This window comes from Eublepharis macularius, chromosome 12, assembly GCF_028583425.1.
Source record: "Eublepharis macularius isolate TG4126 chromosome 12, MPM_Emac_v1.0, whole genome shotgun sequence".
Taxonomy (NCBI): Eukaryota; Metazoa; Chordata; class Lepidosauria; order Squamata; family Eublepharidae; genus Eublepharis; species Eublepharis macularius.
In genome coordinates this window covers 35,141,777-35,158,550 of record NC_072801.1, presented here as the reverse complement: position 1 = coordinate 35,158,550, position 16,774 = coordinate 35,141,777, and the positions used below count along the sequence as shown (strand labels likewise).

The following is a 16,774-nucleotide window of genomic DNA, read 5'->3' as shown; positions in this document are numbered from 1 at the left end:
CACACTTGCTGGCAGTGCAAAGCAACCTTTGCCCTGCACCCCAATATGCTGTCAGTTAGCAACTTCTAGTCACCATTTCCAGACAGCTTCAAGTGCAATCCTGTTGTTTTGCTTTCTGGCACAAATCAAGATTGTAAAAATTGTCCCTTTGAAACCAATTCCAAGTGGCATGAAGTAGCTACCACCCATCCAAATCCACTCAATGGGACTTCATGGCCCACCCCCAAATAGCAAGCTCCAGAGTCTAGAAAAAGAGGAGGTCATTGTGTACGGTCCAAGGCTGTGTTTACAAAAGATTAAGTGATGAATAATGTGAGTTGGTTGTGACATCATCATGCAGGTGAGGTAAATACAAAATTAATGCAAAGTCTCTCTTGTGAAAGGGGGCTCTGGGGAAGCGGTGGCTATTAAATTAGTGTTGGTATTTCCTATATCTGGAATATGAGTACGAAATCTACTTGGGGTTGGATCTAGCAGAAAATTTTTTTGATCGAAGGAAGAGGGGATTTTCGCTGATTCCCAACCCTCCCCTCCACAACAGACCTCCATCTCCTCCCTCACGCAGTTTGTGGGAATCTCATCTCCTAGGACTAGAATTTGGGGGATTACTTTGGGCTGGGGTGGGAGGGGAGTTCCCACTTCCATCAGCAGAGATGCTCTCTAGAATCCAACTCATGGGCTTGAGCATACATTCCGTTTAAAAATGTTTTCTCCCGCTTGCTATCATGCATTAGCTACATTTTAAAATATGTTAATTATTTTTAGCACAATTACCACATGCAACAGGCACCACCCTTAGAAGAAGCATTCCTCCCTCTCTGCTTCATGAGAGGCGATGCTTCCTCTAGGGTGGTGGCTGCTGTGACACTAGCATTACATCATCAGCAAATGAAGTCAGGTATTTTCTTCAGAACTACAGCTTCCTCCATGTGCAAATGTATGTTGACATAAGCAGTGGCACAATTAACTAACTACTTTTTAAAAAAATAATTGGGTGACAGACCCAGTGAAACACACTCCAAGAAATGTTTTAGACTGCAAGCACAGCTCCCTACTCCTGGCAAAGATCCTTGAGAACTGCAGTTCAGCCTACCTTGAATGCATAGTCCCGAATGCTCTCAATAGCATCCCGGAAGAGGATCTTGGAGGTGAGGGTATGGCCATGGTAAATGACAGGCTCCCCATTGGACCCCTCCCAGCAGTCAAGCTCCACACATCGGCACCCTTTCATCAACGCGCTGCCAGAGATAGAGAGAGATGGACACAGTCAAAGTCTAAGATGTTGGAGTAACGTATTTCAGCTCCACAGCTTGTATGAAGCTCCATAAGAAAGTGGCTGCAGCCCCAAGCTCTCCCTTTCTCTCAGTATGGAAGGAGAAAGGGTGCCGTTCTCCCTGCTAATCGCCAGCTGATCACTCCTAAGACCACCAGAAGTGCATTGAAGCCCTGTGGCCCCTGCTCAAGCCAGGAACTATTCAGTCTTCATGTCTGGGTGTTCCAAGGGCTCGCAAAGCCAACTGGCTAAACTGGACAGTATACATGAAAACAGCCATTCCAGCTTTGCCACTGGGTCATTTAAAAAAAGAAACTTGCTGGCTATTTTTTAATTCTCAGGGTTTATTAAAAAAGATCCTGTTTTGAAGGCTGCTTAAATGTATTTATTGAGAAAAGAAAGGTGGTAATTCTTAGCACTTCTTCTTCTGGGTTTGCAGGGAACCCAGTACTGGACTCACTCTAGGCACAATGATTAACAGGTCCGCACAAATGCTGTGGATACCTGCTGGCTAATCGTGCTGTATCTTCAAAGCGTGGGCACATTTTCCACCTGCCCACAAAAGGACTTAGAGTAATCTTTCACACCATTCTCAGAGTTCCTTTGGGCATTAAGAGACAAAGGCTGACGAATGGAAATTTCCTAATCTGTGAAAGGCAGCATACGCAAAAAGATTCACAGTACCACTCCCTTCCCTGGCAGTAATATGGGTTGTCCCTCTTCAGCCATTTTGCTACGGCAAGTTTCCTCCTTCATCTCATCTGATCCAGAAAGCAACCACACCAAATGGCTCTCTCCTGATCCTATTTCTCCAGCCACATCGGGCTGCAATCCATAACTGCATCCCCCTGTCCCAGATCTGCTGAAATCTTAATGCACCCTTTCCAGTTTCCACGGCAGCTATCTGATCTATCACACAGATATGTCCTGCTTTCCTAGAGCACTGCCCATGCTGCTTTGCCCTGCTGGGCCATCCAGTAGAACCACTTGGGCTAGACCTTCCTTCTGCCTTGGCATGAAGTCTCCTTACCGGATGTAAGCCTCAGTGCTACTGGCCCCACCAATCTGGTTGTCCGTCAGGTAGGTGTTATGGGAGCTGGAAATGAAGTAATGGCAGAGAGGCTGGCTCATGTCTTGGTAGATTCTCGTGTGGGCTTGGTTGAGGATGCTTCCAGCTGAAGACAGCAGGTACATAGTGAATCCGTCCAGCATCATGAGGTCATGTTGCCTAGCTGTTGGATGGAGAGACTGTGAGTGAAAGGAACCAGCAGTCTCCCAACCCATCTCACAGCGGGCTAGCACCAAGCATCACACAGGTGAATATTTCAGAAGGCAGCCAATAAGCAGGAGAGTTGAGAAGGCAAGACTCCCTCTGTGGGCCTGCCTGGGACCAGTTGGCTCCAATTGGCTCCATGCCCTCCCAAACTGCCTTCTGCAGGGCCATAACAACTGGTCAGTGTGGAGCAGTTAAAGCCTGTATCTAATTGTGATGGGTGGCCCTCCATACAGATTTTTTAAATCTGCAAAGGGCTAGGGTAGATTTTTCTGTGAACTGGAGATATCCCCCAGGTCAAAACTGAAAAAAATATTGGGGGTTAGAGACATTCCCCCCCATACACATACTCCAAAATGTATCTGCACAATCACAGACATTGGAGGAAGAAAAACTGGTCAATATCTTGGGAAGCACTAACAGGATTGGGTAGGGGGAGCCTGGTAATTATGTGGCTGTCTGGGGCAGGGGGCAAGGGGAATAAACAGATTGGACAAACTGGCACAGAGGGGTGAAACAGTGAAGGGGGGACTGGGTGATTGCACAGCTGGGCATAGGGTTAATTAAAATCCACAGCAAGAGGGGAGAAAGTAGAGCTAGTGGGAGAGGGATGGCCTTTCCCTTCTCCCAGGAAACCTCAGAAGTCCCCCCTCTTGTACATTTGTGCTGGAATTTGCTTGCTTTCTTTTTTCTTTCCTGTCTTTTGCATAGCATATATAATATTGTTGTAGTTATTCTGAATTGTAAACCACCTTGAATGCAATGGCAAAAAGTGGTATATAAATATAGTCAGTAAATAATAATAAAATAAATGAAGATGTTGTGAAAGCAGGCTTTCCGCTACTCCTATGCAATGCCATGAAACATGTGATACAGAGCCATTATGCTTCCTATTCCCTGCCTTATTTCAAAGGCTGCTCTTCGTGGAAGTCTGGTGATGTCACAACACCTACTCTGTTCTGGACAAGATGCTGGGCTTGCAATCTGGTCCAGTCAATTTCACAAGTCTTTGGATTTGTGTATGATTTGGGGAGAAAGTAATCGTTAGGAAAACCTAGCAAACTAACTACCCCATCCCTAAACACATAGAGTTAATTAGCTAGCAATGCTGAATCAGGCCTACTCTAGCTGTAAGGAGGAAGATGTTTTCATTGCTCCTTGGGAAGAACAATCTGTGTGCAACCAGTAAGAATTGCCTATTAGGTTACAACCCAAACCAGAGATTCCAAGAAAGATTCCTCTCACTATGTTGTGCAGCTCAAACTTTTCTGGCTGGGCTATCCCCAACTCAGAACAACCTCGAAGCATTGACAGAAAAGCTCATACCTTTCTCGTTCAGCTCATACAGCTGGATGATGTCCCGAGCCCGCTGCAAGCTCGCCTCCTCTCCCTGGTCTCGCAGAAATTCCCGCAGTTCCTCGGCCGATAGCACACAATCTTTGCCTGAATAGCGGTAGAAAATGTCTTCCAGTTCAGGGCGAGCCATCAGACGTGTGCAGAACTCCTCGATCTCATGCTCCTCTAAACGGTCATTGTTTGATTTATCACACTCCTGAGGAAGAAGGCAAGGAGGAGGAGGAAGAAAATCACCTCAAGGACCAAGCAAAGGGCCTCTCAACGGCTGCCCCTAAACTACAGAATTCCACCACCAGAAGATTTGTTTGGCACCTTTGTTGAAGATGTTTTGGAATCTTTTGAAGACCTATCTATTCCAAGTGGTCTTCAGGTCTTACTGCTATTGGATGGCTGTGAGCCTTATTTATTTATTAATATTTTGTGAGCAGCCTGGGGCACTGTCCTGGATTGGTGCAGCAGGAGAATGGGGAATCAGGATCCACAATGCTGCCTGTGAACAGAAGGCATGACAGACAACTGCCTATGTCCTGGAAAGCCTCCTAAGTTGCCTTTCAGACCGGCAAATCAGGACTCTGGCTTGGGTCCCATTAATTATGTGAAGAGAAACAGGGCCTTTTCCTGCCACGGCCCCAAATCTGGGAGATGAGTTTGCCAGGAAGATGTATGTGTGCCAGTTAGCTTCTCTTTTTTACAGAAAGATGGAAAGCCTGAATTTTTAAACTGGCTTTTGGCAGCTGTAGCAGGAAGCACAGGATTCTTGGCCATGTTGCTGTTCAGGGGATTCAGCAGCACCTAGCTATTCTCTCACCCAGGGTTTTTTTTCAGCTGGAACACGGAACGGAGTTCCAGAACCTCTTGAAAATGGTCACATGGCTGGTGTCCCCGCCCCCTGATCTCCAGACAGAGGGGAGTTTAGATTGCCCTCCACGCCGTGGCACCAGCCATGTGACCATTTTCTCCAAGGGCAACTCACTGAGTTCCACCACCTCTTTTCCCAGAAAAAAAGCCCTGTTCTCATTCTTCCCCCAGCTCAGTACTGAAGGTGCCAGCCAAGTTCCACTTCCCGCTTCTTGTATAGCCGTAGCTCATTTCCTCCACACTTCCCCTGTAAATGTCACTTTTGTCTCCCACAAGATTAGGGAAGTTGCCTCCATCACCTGGCAAAGGTGCTTTAAGTGGTTGTTATATTATTATCCACCATTCTTGGGCTGGCCCCAAAGATACTATTTTTTTTAAAATGTACTTCAGTTATACCCCACCTTCCTCCCCAGTACAGACCCAAAGCAGCTTGTATCATTCTCCTAACTTCTATTTCATTCCCACAACAACCCTGTGAGGTAGGCTAGCTGAGAGTGTGTTACTGGCCCAATGTCATCCTGCAAACATCCACAGCACAGCAGGGATTCAAACCTGTGTTTCCCAAGTCCTAGTCTGACACTCTACCACTACACCAAACTGGCTGTCAGTTTTTACAGTTTTTCAGTAATTATGTTTATTAATTGGCTGCTGTTTCACTTGTTTTCTATGCTTCTCTCTCACACATTTTTATTCGGCATTTCCTTCAGAGCGTCACACACAGTTGCCCCCAGCTCCACTGTATTCTCATAACAACAACCCAGTGAGGTAAGCTAGGAGGCAGCAACTGGCTGAGACCACCCAGTTAATTTCTTGGCAGAATGGGATTTGAACCTGGGTCTCCCAGATCCTAGTCTCACACTCTGACAGCTACACCTTCTGTTTATCTTAGGTCCACTCTTTGAGAGGAAGTGGGTATGGATAACTAAAACAATGTATCACTTGGGGTTCAAATATATTTATGAGTTACTTTCCTCTGAGCAGAGCCTTCTGAAGGTGCCACTCTGCAAATGGGAAAGATCAGCCGTTGTCTGCACTCAAGTATTCTCACTTGGGGCTTCCACTACTTTGTTGGAATGTCTCTAGCGGAGGAGGTCAGGTACACCCCACATATATCAGTCCACAGAATGTGCAAAATGGAACTGTTCAGGAGGGCTTTTTGATCAAGAGAACAGGACTGTAGTAAAATAGAATCATTCAGAAGGATGGTGTTCTAATGGGAATAAGTCTATTGCACTATTGTATGTTCTTACTACATTGGTTTCTAAATTCTGCAATCCAACTTTTAGATTGTTTATGATATGTCATGGCTCTCATTATTTTTATTGCATTATTTTCTGATTTTGTGTTCCAGTCTTACTGCATAGTTCATTGCATATCTTGTACTGTTTCCATGACATTATTTTTAAATTTTGTAATTCACCTTGAGTCTCAGCAAGAAAAGCAGACTATAAATAAAGAGAAAAAATAAGGACAGTGAGAGCTGAGCCCAGCAACAGCAGAACTAATGGCTGCTTCTTTTTCCTCCTTCCTTTGTGGGAGAGGGCCAAGGGAAGGCAGGCTGGGCCAACTGCAATGGCTACCACGTAGCTAAAGGGAGACAGAAGAGCCTGCAAGTGGAGTTCGTGGTCCCCCGTTCTTCTTCCCTTCCTCCATCATGGAGACTGTCTCTGATCAAGTCTTTACTCTTTATTCCACTATAATTCTGCTGCTCCTATTCAGAATGTGGTGACCAGAGGATAGAGGGATGAAAAATGTCCCAAAAGGCTACTAAGGGTACTAGGGTGGCATTTGGGAGTGGATACGAAACTCTGTCTTAATGAAACAGGAGTCCAGTGATACGTTAATTCATTAATTACGTGCAGTCGAGTCACTTAATGAAACTGATTTATGGTAACCCATTATGGGTTTTTTAAAGCAAGAGATGAGCAGATGTGGTCTGCAATTGCTTGCCTCTGCATAGCTACCCTGGTCTTCCTTAGTGGTTTCACATCCAAGTACTAATCAGGGCTGACCCGGCTTAGCTTCCAAGCTTTGACAAGCTTGGACTGATATGGGTTATCCAGGCTACAAGTCGTACTTTAGAGCTTGACAACATTTATTCCAGCATATTTTATGAGTCAGTGTTAACTTCATCAGAGCCATTGGGGTGCAAATCTATCAGGCTGATTTAGAGTCACACCAGAAAGCCAAACGGGGGATGTTACAAAAGAGGCTAGGTCAAAACCAAATCAAACATACCTAAGCACCATCCTGTTGTATCTGCTTACCTCAGTCCATCCTGCTGTAGACTGTGATGATGGTGGTGGAAAGTGCAGTCAAGTTATAATTGACTTATGGTTACTCCCACTGGGGTTTTCAAGACAAGCGACTAACAGAGATGGTTTGCCTCTACAACCCTGGTCTTCATCGGAGGTCTCCCATCCAATTACCAACTAAGGCCAACTCTGCTTAGGTTCTAAGATCTGACAAGATCAGGCTGGCCTGGGCTATCCAGGTCAGGGCAAAACAAACAAACAAACAAACAAAAATACCACACAAACACTTTTCTGTTGTATGGCATGGTGGATTTTCATTCTTGTGCATCTGATATAGTGAGCACTGACTCACAAAAGCTTCCACCGGAATAAATTTTGCTAGACTCCAAGGTGTGACTGACTCCCTGCTTTATTCTGCTGCTACCCTACCCATCTGGACCTACCTCAATGAGTTTGCAACCAGAGAGCCAAAGCCCACCTACTCCAGCTTTTAACGAAAGGCATGCAGCAGAAGCTTACCTTGAAGAGCCTGTAAGCATAGATGTCGTTCATGTCGATGTTTATCATGCGCAACATGTTTTTGATCTCCTTGAAGCTCATCTTGTTGTCCTTATTCTTGTCGGCTCGCTGTAGGATGTCATGAATCCAGGTAAAACCTGATGTAAGGAAAGGGCAAAGGGACTGGGAGATAGTTCCTAGAAGGAAATTCTTTAATTCAAAGGAACATTAATACTGAATGGTAATTATTAGAGAAGGGTTGCACACTGTGCTGAACCTGAGCTGCTGCACAACTCAGAGCTAAGGTCTTACAAAGAGACCTTAACTACTAAATTAGGCAGGATAAAACCAAACAGACTCCTATTCAGATCTATTAATCCTCCTTAGAGCAGGGCAATATGGAGCACTGCATGCTTGCTTCTGAGAAATGTGAAGGAAACAGAAGTAAATGTTCAAATGTCACTATTGATGAAGAAGGGGCAGGACAGACTTCTAAGTTCAGGGTGACAAGGCTGGATTTTTCTCCTTTGGCTGAAGAGTACAACTTTGGCTGATACAGCACAACTGTATAGCCTGTTGCCTTTGGTCCTCCTCCAATGTGCAGTTGGCATATGGCGCAGATTTGGACCCTTCTCCAAATGTGGTTTTAAACCTTCCCCTCCCTGAGTAGTTTAGGAAACCTCCTCTCTCTATCCACTCCAAAAACTGTATCCCACTGCTCTCATGGTTTAGCAGGAGAGAGAGAGCATATGCTTGGTATGCTTTTGGTCCAATGACCAGAACATCCACTTATGAAATGACAGTACCATTGTCCAGACCTAAAATAGACGCAGAGAGCCACTATTACTCCACTGGGAAAACTTACAAAAGGTAGCAGGTCCTGCAAAAGACTTGGAGAGTGGCTGCCAATCAGATTAGATTTGACCGGTCTACACAGAACATTGGTCTGAGGGCCAAGCTCCAGGGTCCAGTGTTCTCAGGTCTGACCCACGTCCTGTCAAATGGATGTGTGCTGAGAGTTCCCGGTTGAATCTAAGTTCTCAAGTGTGGGGGCCCAATCTGGATCAGGAGCACAGCACACAGGAAGAAGGGGCTTAAGCCCCCGTGCCATTTTCCTGATCTGAAATAGCCCCAAGGAGCCACTGGGGAAAGTAATGGGGGCTATACGTCAGTTTCCCCAAAGGGGCAAACAACAGCTCGGTGGGACCATTTCATACGTACCCTTCTGTGGTACAGAGGGGGAAAGCTTAAGTTCCCTCGCCTCGTGCCCTTCTGTCCCAATTCAAAGCCCCCTCCAACACATTTGTTTGGTAAGTTTTCACCAGGAATTCCAAGACTACATCTTGTTGAAAGGCACCAGGACAGGTCCAGGGATGGTCAGGGGAACACGGCATTGTACAATTTCGCCTGGCTCCACAGAGCAGCTTCTTATGGGTTCCTTCCTGCCCTGTGCCCTTAATGAGAAGGATATTGCTCCAGCTTTTCTCGCTGGCTCATGGCTTCTGCTCTGCCCATCAGTTTGGTGAGGCCTCTCACCCACTGCTGAGCTTCCTCCATAGTCTGGGCCGCAAGATCCAGGTTTTTCCGCTTGCCTCGGAAAACAATAGTGAAGCACTGGGGCTCGGGGAAAGAGCCGCCATATTTCCGGAGCCCCTCAGACTGATAGCCTTCACGCACACTTTCTATGTGCAAGATGGAGACTGAAAGAGAAGAGAGAACAAATGAAAAATGCTGTTAGGAATTTCAATCCTCCCCTCCCTTGACAAAAAATTTCTTTAGGCTTTCCAGTAACGTATTGGTGGATTCCTGGGTTTGGAGCTGACCAGGAAAGTTGCTTTAGCCTCAAGTAAAAAAACCCAGGGAAAGTTGGCCCAGCAGAGGTGACATGGAGGGTTTTTTTGCAGGGGGGGGGGAAGCGCAAGGAGAAAGGGAAATGAAGGAGAGGGAACTACACACAGGATAAGGCCTAAGGGCAGAGTGTGCCGTTTTTATAGTGTAATGTAGAAGTTAACAGTGGTAGACTAGGCCTAGGAAGACCTGGATTCAAATTTGTGTTCAGTCATGAAGCTCTGTGGGTGATCTTGGGCCTGACATTCTCTTTCAGTCCAACCTACCTCACAGGGTTGTTGTGGGGATAAAATGAGCTTCTTGGCAGAAAGGGGAGGGAGCAAAGCATAATAAATAGGTGTACTTAATAATCTAGCACTTTCCCAAAGTGTTTCTCATGTTACTACATTTCCTGTCCAGTTCTGAGTGCCTCTTCCAAGTCAAGCTGCCATTTGCTATCATTTTTACAATATCAAAACCAAATAATACCAAAACCACTAGCGAAATTGTGAATCCAGGCCCAGGCCAAAAAAAGAAACCATTCAGTTGCTGGAATGGGTATCCTGTATGGACCACATATGCGCGTGAGATCAAAAGCAGGAAACTGGGAACAGCAGCTATTAGAGGCACAGTCTCTGCATTCTTCTTACAGTTGTAGAGTTAAGATTTTTAATATTCCTTTTATTGTAAGGGTTTATAATCTTTCATATACATATTCTTAGAATGAATTAATAGTGCTTGCAACCCCCATCTTCTCTCTTTCACTGTTCCATCTTTGCTGAAAGTTGCTTTGGAACAGCATAACTGGCCGAAAATGTTTCTCTTTTCTCAGTTGCCTAGGGAACATAGATAAGGCCACACATTCTTTAGGCTATTGTCTCATGAGAAGGGAGAAATAGATACAAGAAGAGCACATTCACTGTATCCATAACTTTTGATTCTAAGGTTTGGAAGTCAGCAAGAAGTGAGAAATTCAAAGTCAGCAAGGGATAGTGACCAAATAAGGGGAATAGAAAGTTACATTGATAGATGCAAAATCGCGAGATTAGCTAAAAGAAATGAGTAGTAGCCAATTGAAAGAACTGTAGAGATCAGATGGATGTAATGACCAATTGCAAACTGTTCAGCAGGTAGTTCCTTTTGTACTAGAAAAATGTCTTTAAAACTGCTTCTAAGCTTTACATTCTTTGGTACACATGGCTCCTTTGAAAGCTGGGTACCCATATTGCAATACTCAATATATTCACTGAAAAGAAGCACTTGTCTGTCTCCTCCTTTTGCTCCAAAGAATCTGGGTAAGGGCAACGGGGCACCATTTGTGTAACACAGTTGCACCAGGGCAAAAAGGGCACAGCAGGCAGTGGACATCCTAAATAAACTCTAGTAGCTCTTGAAGACCAACTGTACCTTCCTGGGGTTCCCTCTGCTCCTACCTACTCTCTTGCCTGCACCAACCACACTTGTCACCTTTTTTACAAGTGGAGGTTTAACACCAACATAATGGAAATCAACACAGGAGATTTACCCAAGTATAGAGGCACAGTAAAAAAGGAAAACTGCACCAGTTCAAGTTCTTCCCTCTGTGTAGCTGCTAACTGTACAGAGACTGCCTAATGAGAGTTGAACTGTCATGGGCAAGAACCTGAAAGGGGGGGCCTCCATTGACAGACTTGGCCATTTTATAGCGCCCCCCCCCAAAAAACATTATCTGGTTAATCTATACCTCAGCTTACGTACATACATATGTGCTGTCAAGTTGCAGCTGACTTATGGCAATCCCAGCAAGAGACTTTCAAGGCAAGTGAAAAGCAGAGGTGGCGTCCCATTCCTCTGCAGAGTCTTCCTTGGTGGTCCCCCATCCAGGCACTGACATAGACATGATCAGGCTATACCACGCTGCCTTCCCTCCCATACATCAGCTTAGCCAGGCAGTACTCTTCACTCTGCTCTGTGGGCCGGATGCCCCTTCAGTTGAGCTCATGACAGAGGTAAGATTTAAACTAGGGCCTTTCTGTTTCACTGCTGACTTGCCCTCCATGCCTGGTGCCTGTCCAGCTTGCTTGAAGCAGGAAGTTCTCATCCTCTCCTGACTCATCTTTCAAGCACTTGAGGCTCAGTCTTACCTAAGACTTCCAGGGCAGGGTGAGGGTTTGTTTCCCCCAGACATTATCTGCAGAGGCAGTAGGGTTACTTGGGATTGCCTTGGCCAGAATGGAATCTGAACGTTAACTACCATGTTTTGGGACAAGGTGTGAGAGGAATCTACAAATACACGGTGCTTAACAGACTTAGTTCATGCTCAGTGGAAGGCTATCTCATGCTCTAGCCTTGAAAGGGGAGCAACTGGAATCATCAATTCCATTACTATATATCAACCAACCATTGTAAAAATAGGTGCAGCATCTTCTCTAAATTCCCAAGATCTATTTTTAAAAAATCAGTCTCTAGCCCCTTCCCTTGTGGAGATATAAGAGAAAAGGCATATCTCCACAAGGAAAGGGGCTAGAGACCTTTTTTAAAAACAAAAACGAAAACGAAAGCTAGGAATTCAGAGAACCTGCTGCTTTTATTTTTATAATGGTAGGTCAAGATAACAATATTAAATTGATAGTTTAAAAACAGACCAAAAACAAAACAAGGAGGTAGGAAGACAGAAGGGAAGAGTAGTTTGACGGTGATGACAGTCACTGAAAAGTGAGTTGGAGGTGAGTGGTTGGGACAAACCAAACCAAAGAAACAGTATGCACAAGGAAAAAAATTGATTCAAAATCAGCTTGCAGAAAAAGATAAGAGTAAAAGCGGTCTCAAAATAACTGGGAAAGGGGGGGGGAGTGTTAAAAACTAAAGGCAAAAAAATGCATGTGGAAATCAGGGGACAAGCAGTACGTGGCCAGAACCAATCCAAAAACCCTGTGTGGAAAACCCCTCAGCTTCTACATGCTCAGCAAGGATGAGAAGGACACACGCTAACAACAGAGAGACTTACAGACGTGTTTGGAGTGACCCCTTTTGAAGCGGGTCTCAAACCAGATGGTCATCCCGTCTTCCTGAAGGCGGTGAAGCCTTTGCTTCTGCTGCTGGCGGCCCTTGATTTTCCAGAGGAGGGACCCTTTCAGCATCACCTTGATATCTTCATCATCTGTCAGGCCTGCAAGGGGGAAAGGGGGGGGTAGAAATGAAATCAGGGCCTAACCTAGGAGGCCAACCACAAGTTACACTGTGTTTGGGTCCACCCCAGACTGTGTCAGATTGGAGGTGAGCTGGGAGTTCTGTGTTGAAACTTTATTTTCAGGTGGGAGGTGGCCTGATTCAGATCAGGATAATGACAAGAGGAAGCTTAAGACTGTCCCCTCCCTGATGCCATCTTCCCGATCTGAAATGACCCAGGGAGACATCATTGCTAGATTAATACATCCTGAGACCCTAAAGTATCAAGTTTCACAGACCCTGTAGCATTATCAAAAAAAGAAGTTGAGCAATTTTTAGAAATATTTTCGTCTATAGTGGCCCCTCGTAATCTGAAGTTTACTTCATCTGTACATAAATCCAGCTATGGGAGATGTTTTGTGCTTACCTAATTCCCATGAGCTAGTTGGTTTAGGGTTAGGGTTAGCTTGATAAAATGTTATGTGATCTTATCACCTTGAATAAGGTAATTGGAAACACATAATGGCCCTTTTCACACTGCTTACCTGCTCCCGGAATGTCGCAAAATATCGCGCAAAAAACGTGGAAGATAGCGTCTTCTCGCGAGAGTTTTGCGCGACATCTTCCGCGTTTTTTGCGTGGTATTTCGCAACGTTCCGGGAGGAGGTAAGCAGTGTGAAAAGGGCCAATGAGTAAAAGTGATGTGTGTGTGTTACATTTAGTTTGGTATTATTACTGGAATCATCATATTATTGCAGGGCTATAATTGCCAAGCCGAATATTGAAGCCTGGGTTCCAATTTGTTCCATGATCAACCTGAAAAGCTTAATCTTGTTTCCCTTGAAGTGGCTTCAGAAGGCAACCAGTAATTTGGATGAACTTAAAGACATTATTGGCTGCAAGTTTCTGTTCTTTGTTGTATCTATGAGTTTGTTTTTAAAAAGTTGTATTGTTCTGATTGTTGAAAGGTTTGTTTTAAAGAAATTCTATTTACACTTGTGTTGCAAATTTTGGTTCCTAAATTAGCCCCATTGAACCCAAACAAACAAAATAGTGGTTATACTTACATGTACTGAAAGGTTATTTGTGTATGGGAAATACTTAAATTTCCCAATGGGGCAGACAATGGCTTCCTTGGGGCCATGTCAGGTTGTGAAAACAGCAGGGGGGGGCTGAACCCCCTCTGCCCATACAACATAATCCCAACCTGAATTGGGCCCCAACGCTTGAAAAACAAGTTTCAACAAAAAGCCCTCAGAACATGTTTGTTTTCACTGGGTCTGGAGCAGAGCCAGAAACAGTGTGATGTGTAGTTAGGCCCTCAGTGTGTAGCCTGGATGAACAGAGAGAGGAGACACTTCGGTCACCAATGTTTAACCAGATCTCTGTTCCAGAAGCCTGTTTTTAATGCCATGGAATACATGAAAACACTAACATGAACAACAGTGCCTCTGAGTTTGTGCAAGATGTCATTCCCAGCAAACAGCTATGGCCAGCTACCACGTCTACGAAGAAAGGCAGTTCTAGATTCCGGCCCCGTTTGTAAAATTTTAATTTGGATTTTGTAACTGCACTCGAATGAGTTCATCCTGCAGTAAAGTTTAGAAAATCCCACCAACCAGAACAAGATAAGGAACATCAGGCCTGCACAGTTTGTAGTCCACTAAAACAAACACCAGCGGCCCTCAGGCCTCAAGAATCTGTACCAGCATCCCAAAGAATGATATGAAACCCTATTGTGTGTGGCATACTCTTCCATATTTATTCGTTTGTTTATTTGATTTTTATATCGCTTCTCTTCATTTAAGAGCTCGAAGTGGTTCACCACAATTTCATCAGTTAAAAACCAAGGCACTTTCCACACAGTTTACCTTGTGGAAAATAGCGAAATCTTGCGAGAAGACGCGGTTGTCACGTGAGAAGATGCTGTTATCGCACAGCATCTTCTCACATGATTTTGTGTGAGATTTTGCTATTTTCCACAACAAGGTAAGCTGTGTGGAAATGGCCCAATACAAAACATAATATATTCAATAAAATCACAATCAAACAACAGCATAGGACTTGGCAGTGAAACAGTAAGATTCTGTCATCTAGTGATGGGAACAGGAAACCTAGAGCCAAGCTACAAGTGACAAATGACACTTGAACGGCAAGTGAACAGACACACATGTATTCCTCCCTGTTCACTTGCACTCCACTTGCGCTCCACTTGATCACGTATCAAGTGGAGTGCAAGTGAACAGGAAGGAACACAAGTGAGTCTGTTCACTTGCTGTTCAAGTGTCATTCATCACTTGTAGCTTGGCCCCTAGAAAAAAGCTTATATGCTTGCTCATAAGACTGCAGACAGGCACCCAGTATCTGGGCTGCCTGAAAGAGAAAGGCAATGAATAAACCTGGCTAGCTGCCTAGGAAAGGGATGGGAACTAAGCCCAGCACAGCGTCTGCTACTGAATCCACAATAACAGGGATAAATAGACCACATCAATAGCGGCTATTTGCTGTTTGGATTAGTAGCTCTGGGCAACTGTATTAAAGTTTGTGTTTCATTCTCAGCTTTCTCCCTTCTTTCGGGCCCTTCCCAACTCACTCCTCGGTCTTCAGAGAGCAGAAAACAATGAAATGGTTACACTAGAGTTTGTACAAGGTGGAGCCGGTCTGTTTTGCTGACAATGCAGGACTATGATGTTGCTCTGCATCTTTCAAAAACAAGCAGGTTTTGAAAAGGTGCATTGTCAGAACCAAAAGGCACTCAGAGGCCCTCTCTCTTAGGTGTCATAATTTTTTTTTTTAAAGGAGCAGCAGCTCCCTCTACAAATTAGAATGGTTGCAATCGAACCCAGGACTCTCGAAAGCAGGGTGCGTATGGTCAAGTGAGCCCATCAAAAGTTCTATTTTAAAAGGGAGAACAGGTTATGTTGATGAGTGGAAAGACCGGGATAAATTTCAGAAAACCTACAGTGACAATCTTTGACAGATAAGCAAAGATTTTATGTGAGATCGGAAATGTTCTGTTGCCCAGTTGTTATGGATTGTGCAAGGGAGCCAAACCACAGACTTAAGGCAGAGGGCAACATACAGATGTGAGCTCAGTATAGACTTGCTCCCTCAATGTGGTGTGGTGCTCCTTCAAAATTTGTGGTTATATTTATCCTGGTACCTTCTCCTTGTGACTTCAGCCATTTTTGGAAGCAGCCTGTAATCTGATTTTCTGGGTGGCGATTAAGTGTCAGTGTTGCACAACGAGGCCTCCTTGGGAAAAACCGGTGCTCAGAGACCTGGAAGGGCTGGGTGATTGTCTGTGAAGGGATGGAGTGTGTCACAGGCTCTCTCCAGCTGTGGATTTTTAAGAGCCATCCTTGCACAGATGCTGGAAATGTGCAAGCCTATGCAGGTATGTCTTTACCAAAAGTGTACCAGTTTGGGCATTCATCAGAAAAAAATGGCAGCTGTAGAATTTAACTGACAGGACAGGACACAGTAGCAGGACTACCATTTCCTGGGTCCAAGGCAAGGAAGGCTCAACCCTGGGATGGATGGATTTCTGTCTCTTGGTCATGTTGAATTTCTAGTGTTCAGCACAGCCAAAACCAGGGGCCTTCCAGCAGTTTCCTGCCATTCACTCTCCTCTGTACAGGGACATAAGGAGCACAGGGAAGTGTAACAAACACTTCCTCCAAGAGTTGACAGGCAAGAGAGAGGAGGAACAACTCCGTCCCCACTGCACATCCCAGTTCTTCAGGCAGGAAAAGCCTCTTTGGACTGGCACCTTGAGGAGCCATTCCTGCCACCTGGGATGAAGCACGCACCCCACCAGTGATTACGGAAGAGGGGAAGGGAGGGGTGCATTCTGGGGAAGGGGGGAGGCAGGAAGAGTGCACACGGCCTCTTTCCCTCCCATCCTTGGAGTCTCTACTCTCCCTCTATGCACCCCATTGTCCGTTTTGAAAGCAAACATTTCTCTGATTAATAGGAGAGTGCCTGGCCTCCAACATTTCACACATGAAAACAGGGATGCTCATAATAACACCCTTATTCTGCTGTGGCATAGTGCTTAAGTGTTTGGGCTGCGAATCAGCACTTGTCGGGTTCAAAGCCCACTACTGCTTTGAGCTCAGCAGGTGACCTTGCTTAATCCTCTCTGCTCAGCCCCAGCTCCCCAGCTGTATTCTGGAGATAATGACAACAATGACTTTGTTCACTGTTCTTGAGTGGGCACTAATCTGTCTAGAATGTATGTAAAGGCATTGTTATTATTTTTATTACTTATTGTCTTGCCAGGGA

The 16,774-nt window shown here is 45.0% G+C and overlaps 1 protein-coding gene across 1 annotated transcript in view; it reads right to left on the bottom strand.

Annotated features, from left to right (window-relative positions):
• Positions 1-16,774, bottom strand: part of PLCD3 (phospholipase C delta 3) — a 72,007-nt gene that overhangs the window by 27,641 nt on the left and 27,592 nt on the right. The window contains exons 2-7 of the mRNA XM_054993602.1: positions 12,327-12,488; positions 8,985-9,213; positions 7,535-7,664; positions 3,873-4,098; positions 2,304-2,505; positions 1,094-1,238 (exon numbers count right to left, since the gene is read on the bottom strand). Of these exons, the coding sequence (XP_054849577.1) occupies positions 1,094-1,238; positions 2,304-2,505; positions 3,873-4,098; positions 7,535-7,664; positions 8,985-9,213; positions 12,327-12,488 (1,094 nt within the window). The remainder of the gene's footprint in view (positions 1-1,093; positions 1,239-2,303; positions 2,506-3,872; positions 4,099-7,534; positions 7,665-8,984; positions 9,214-12,326; positions 12,489-16,774) is intronic.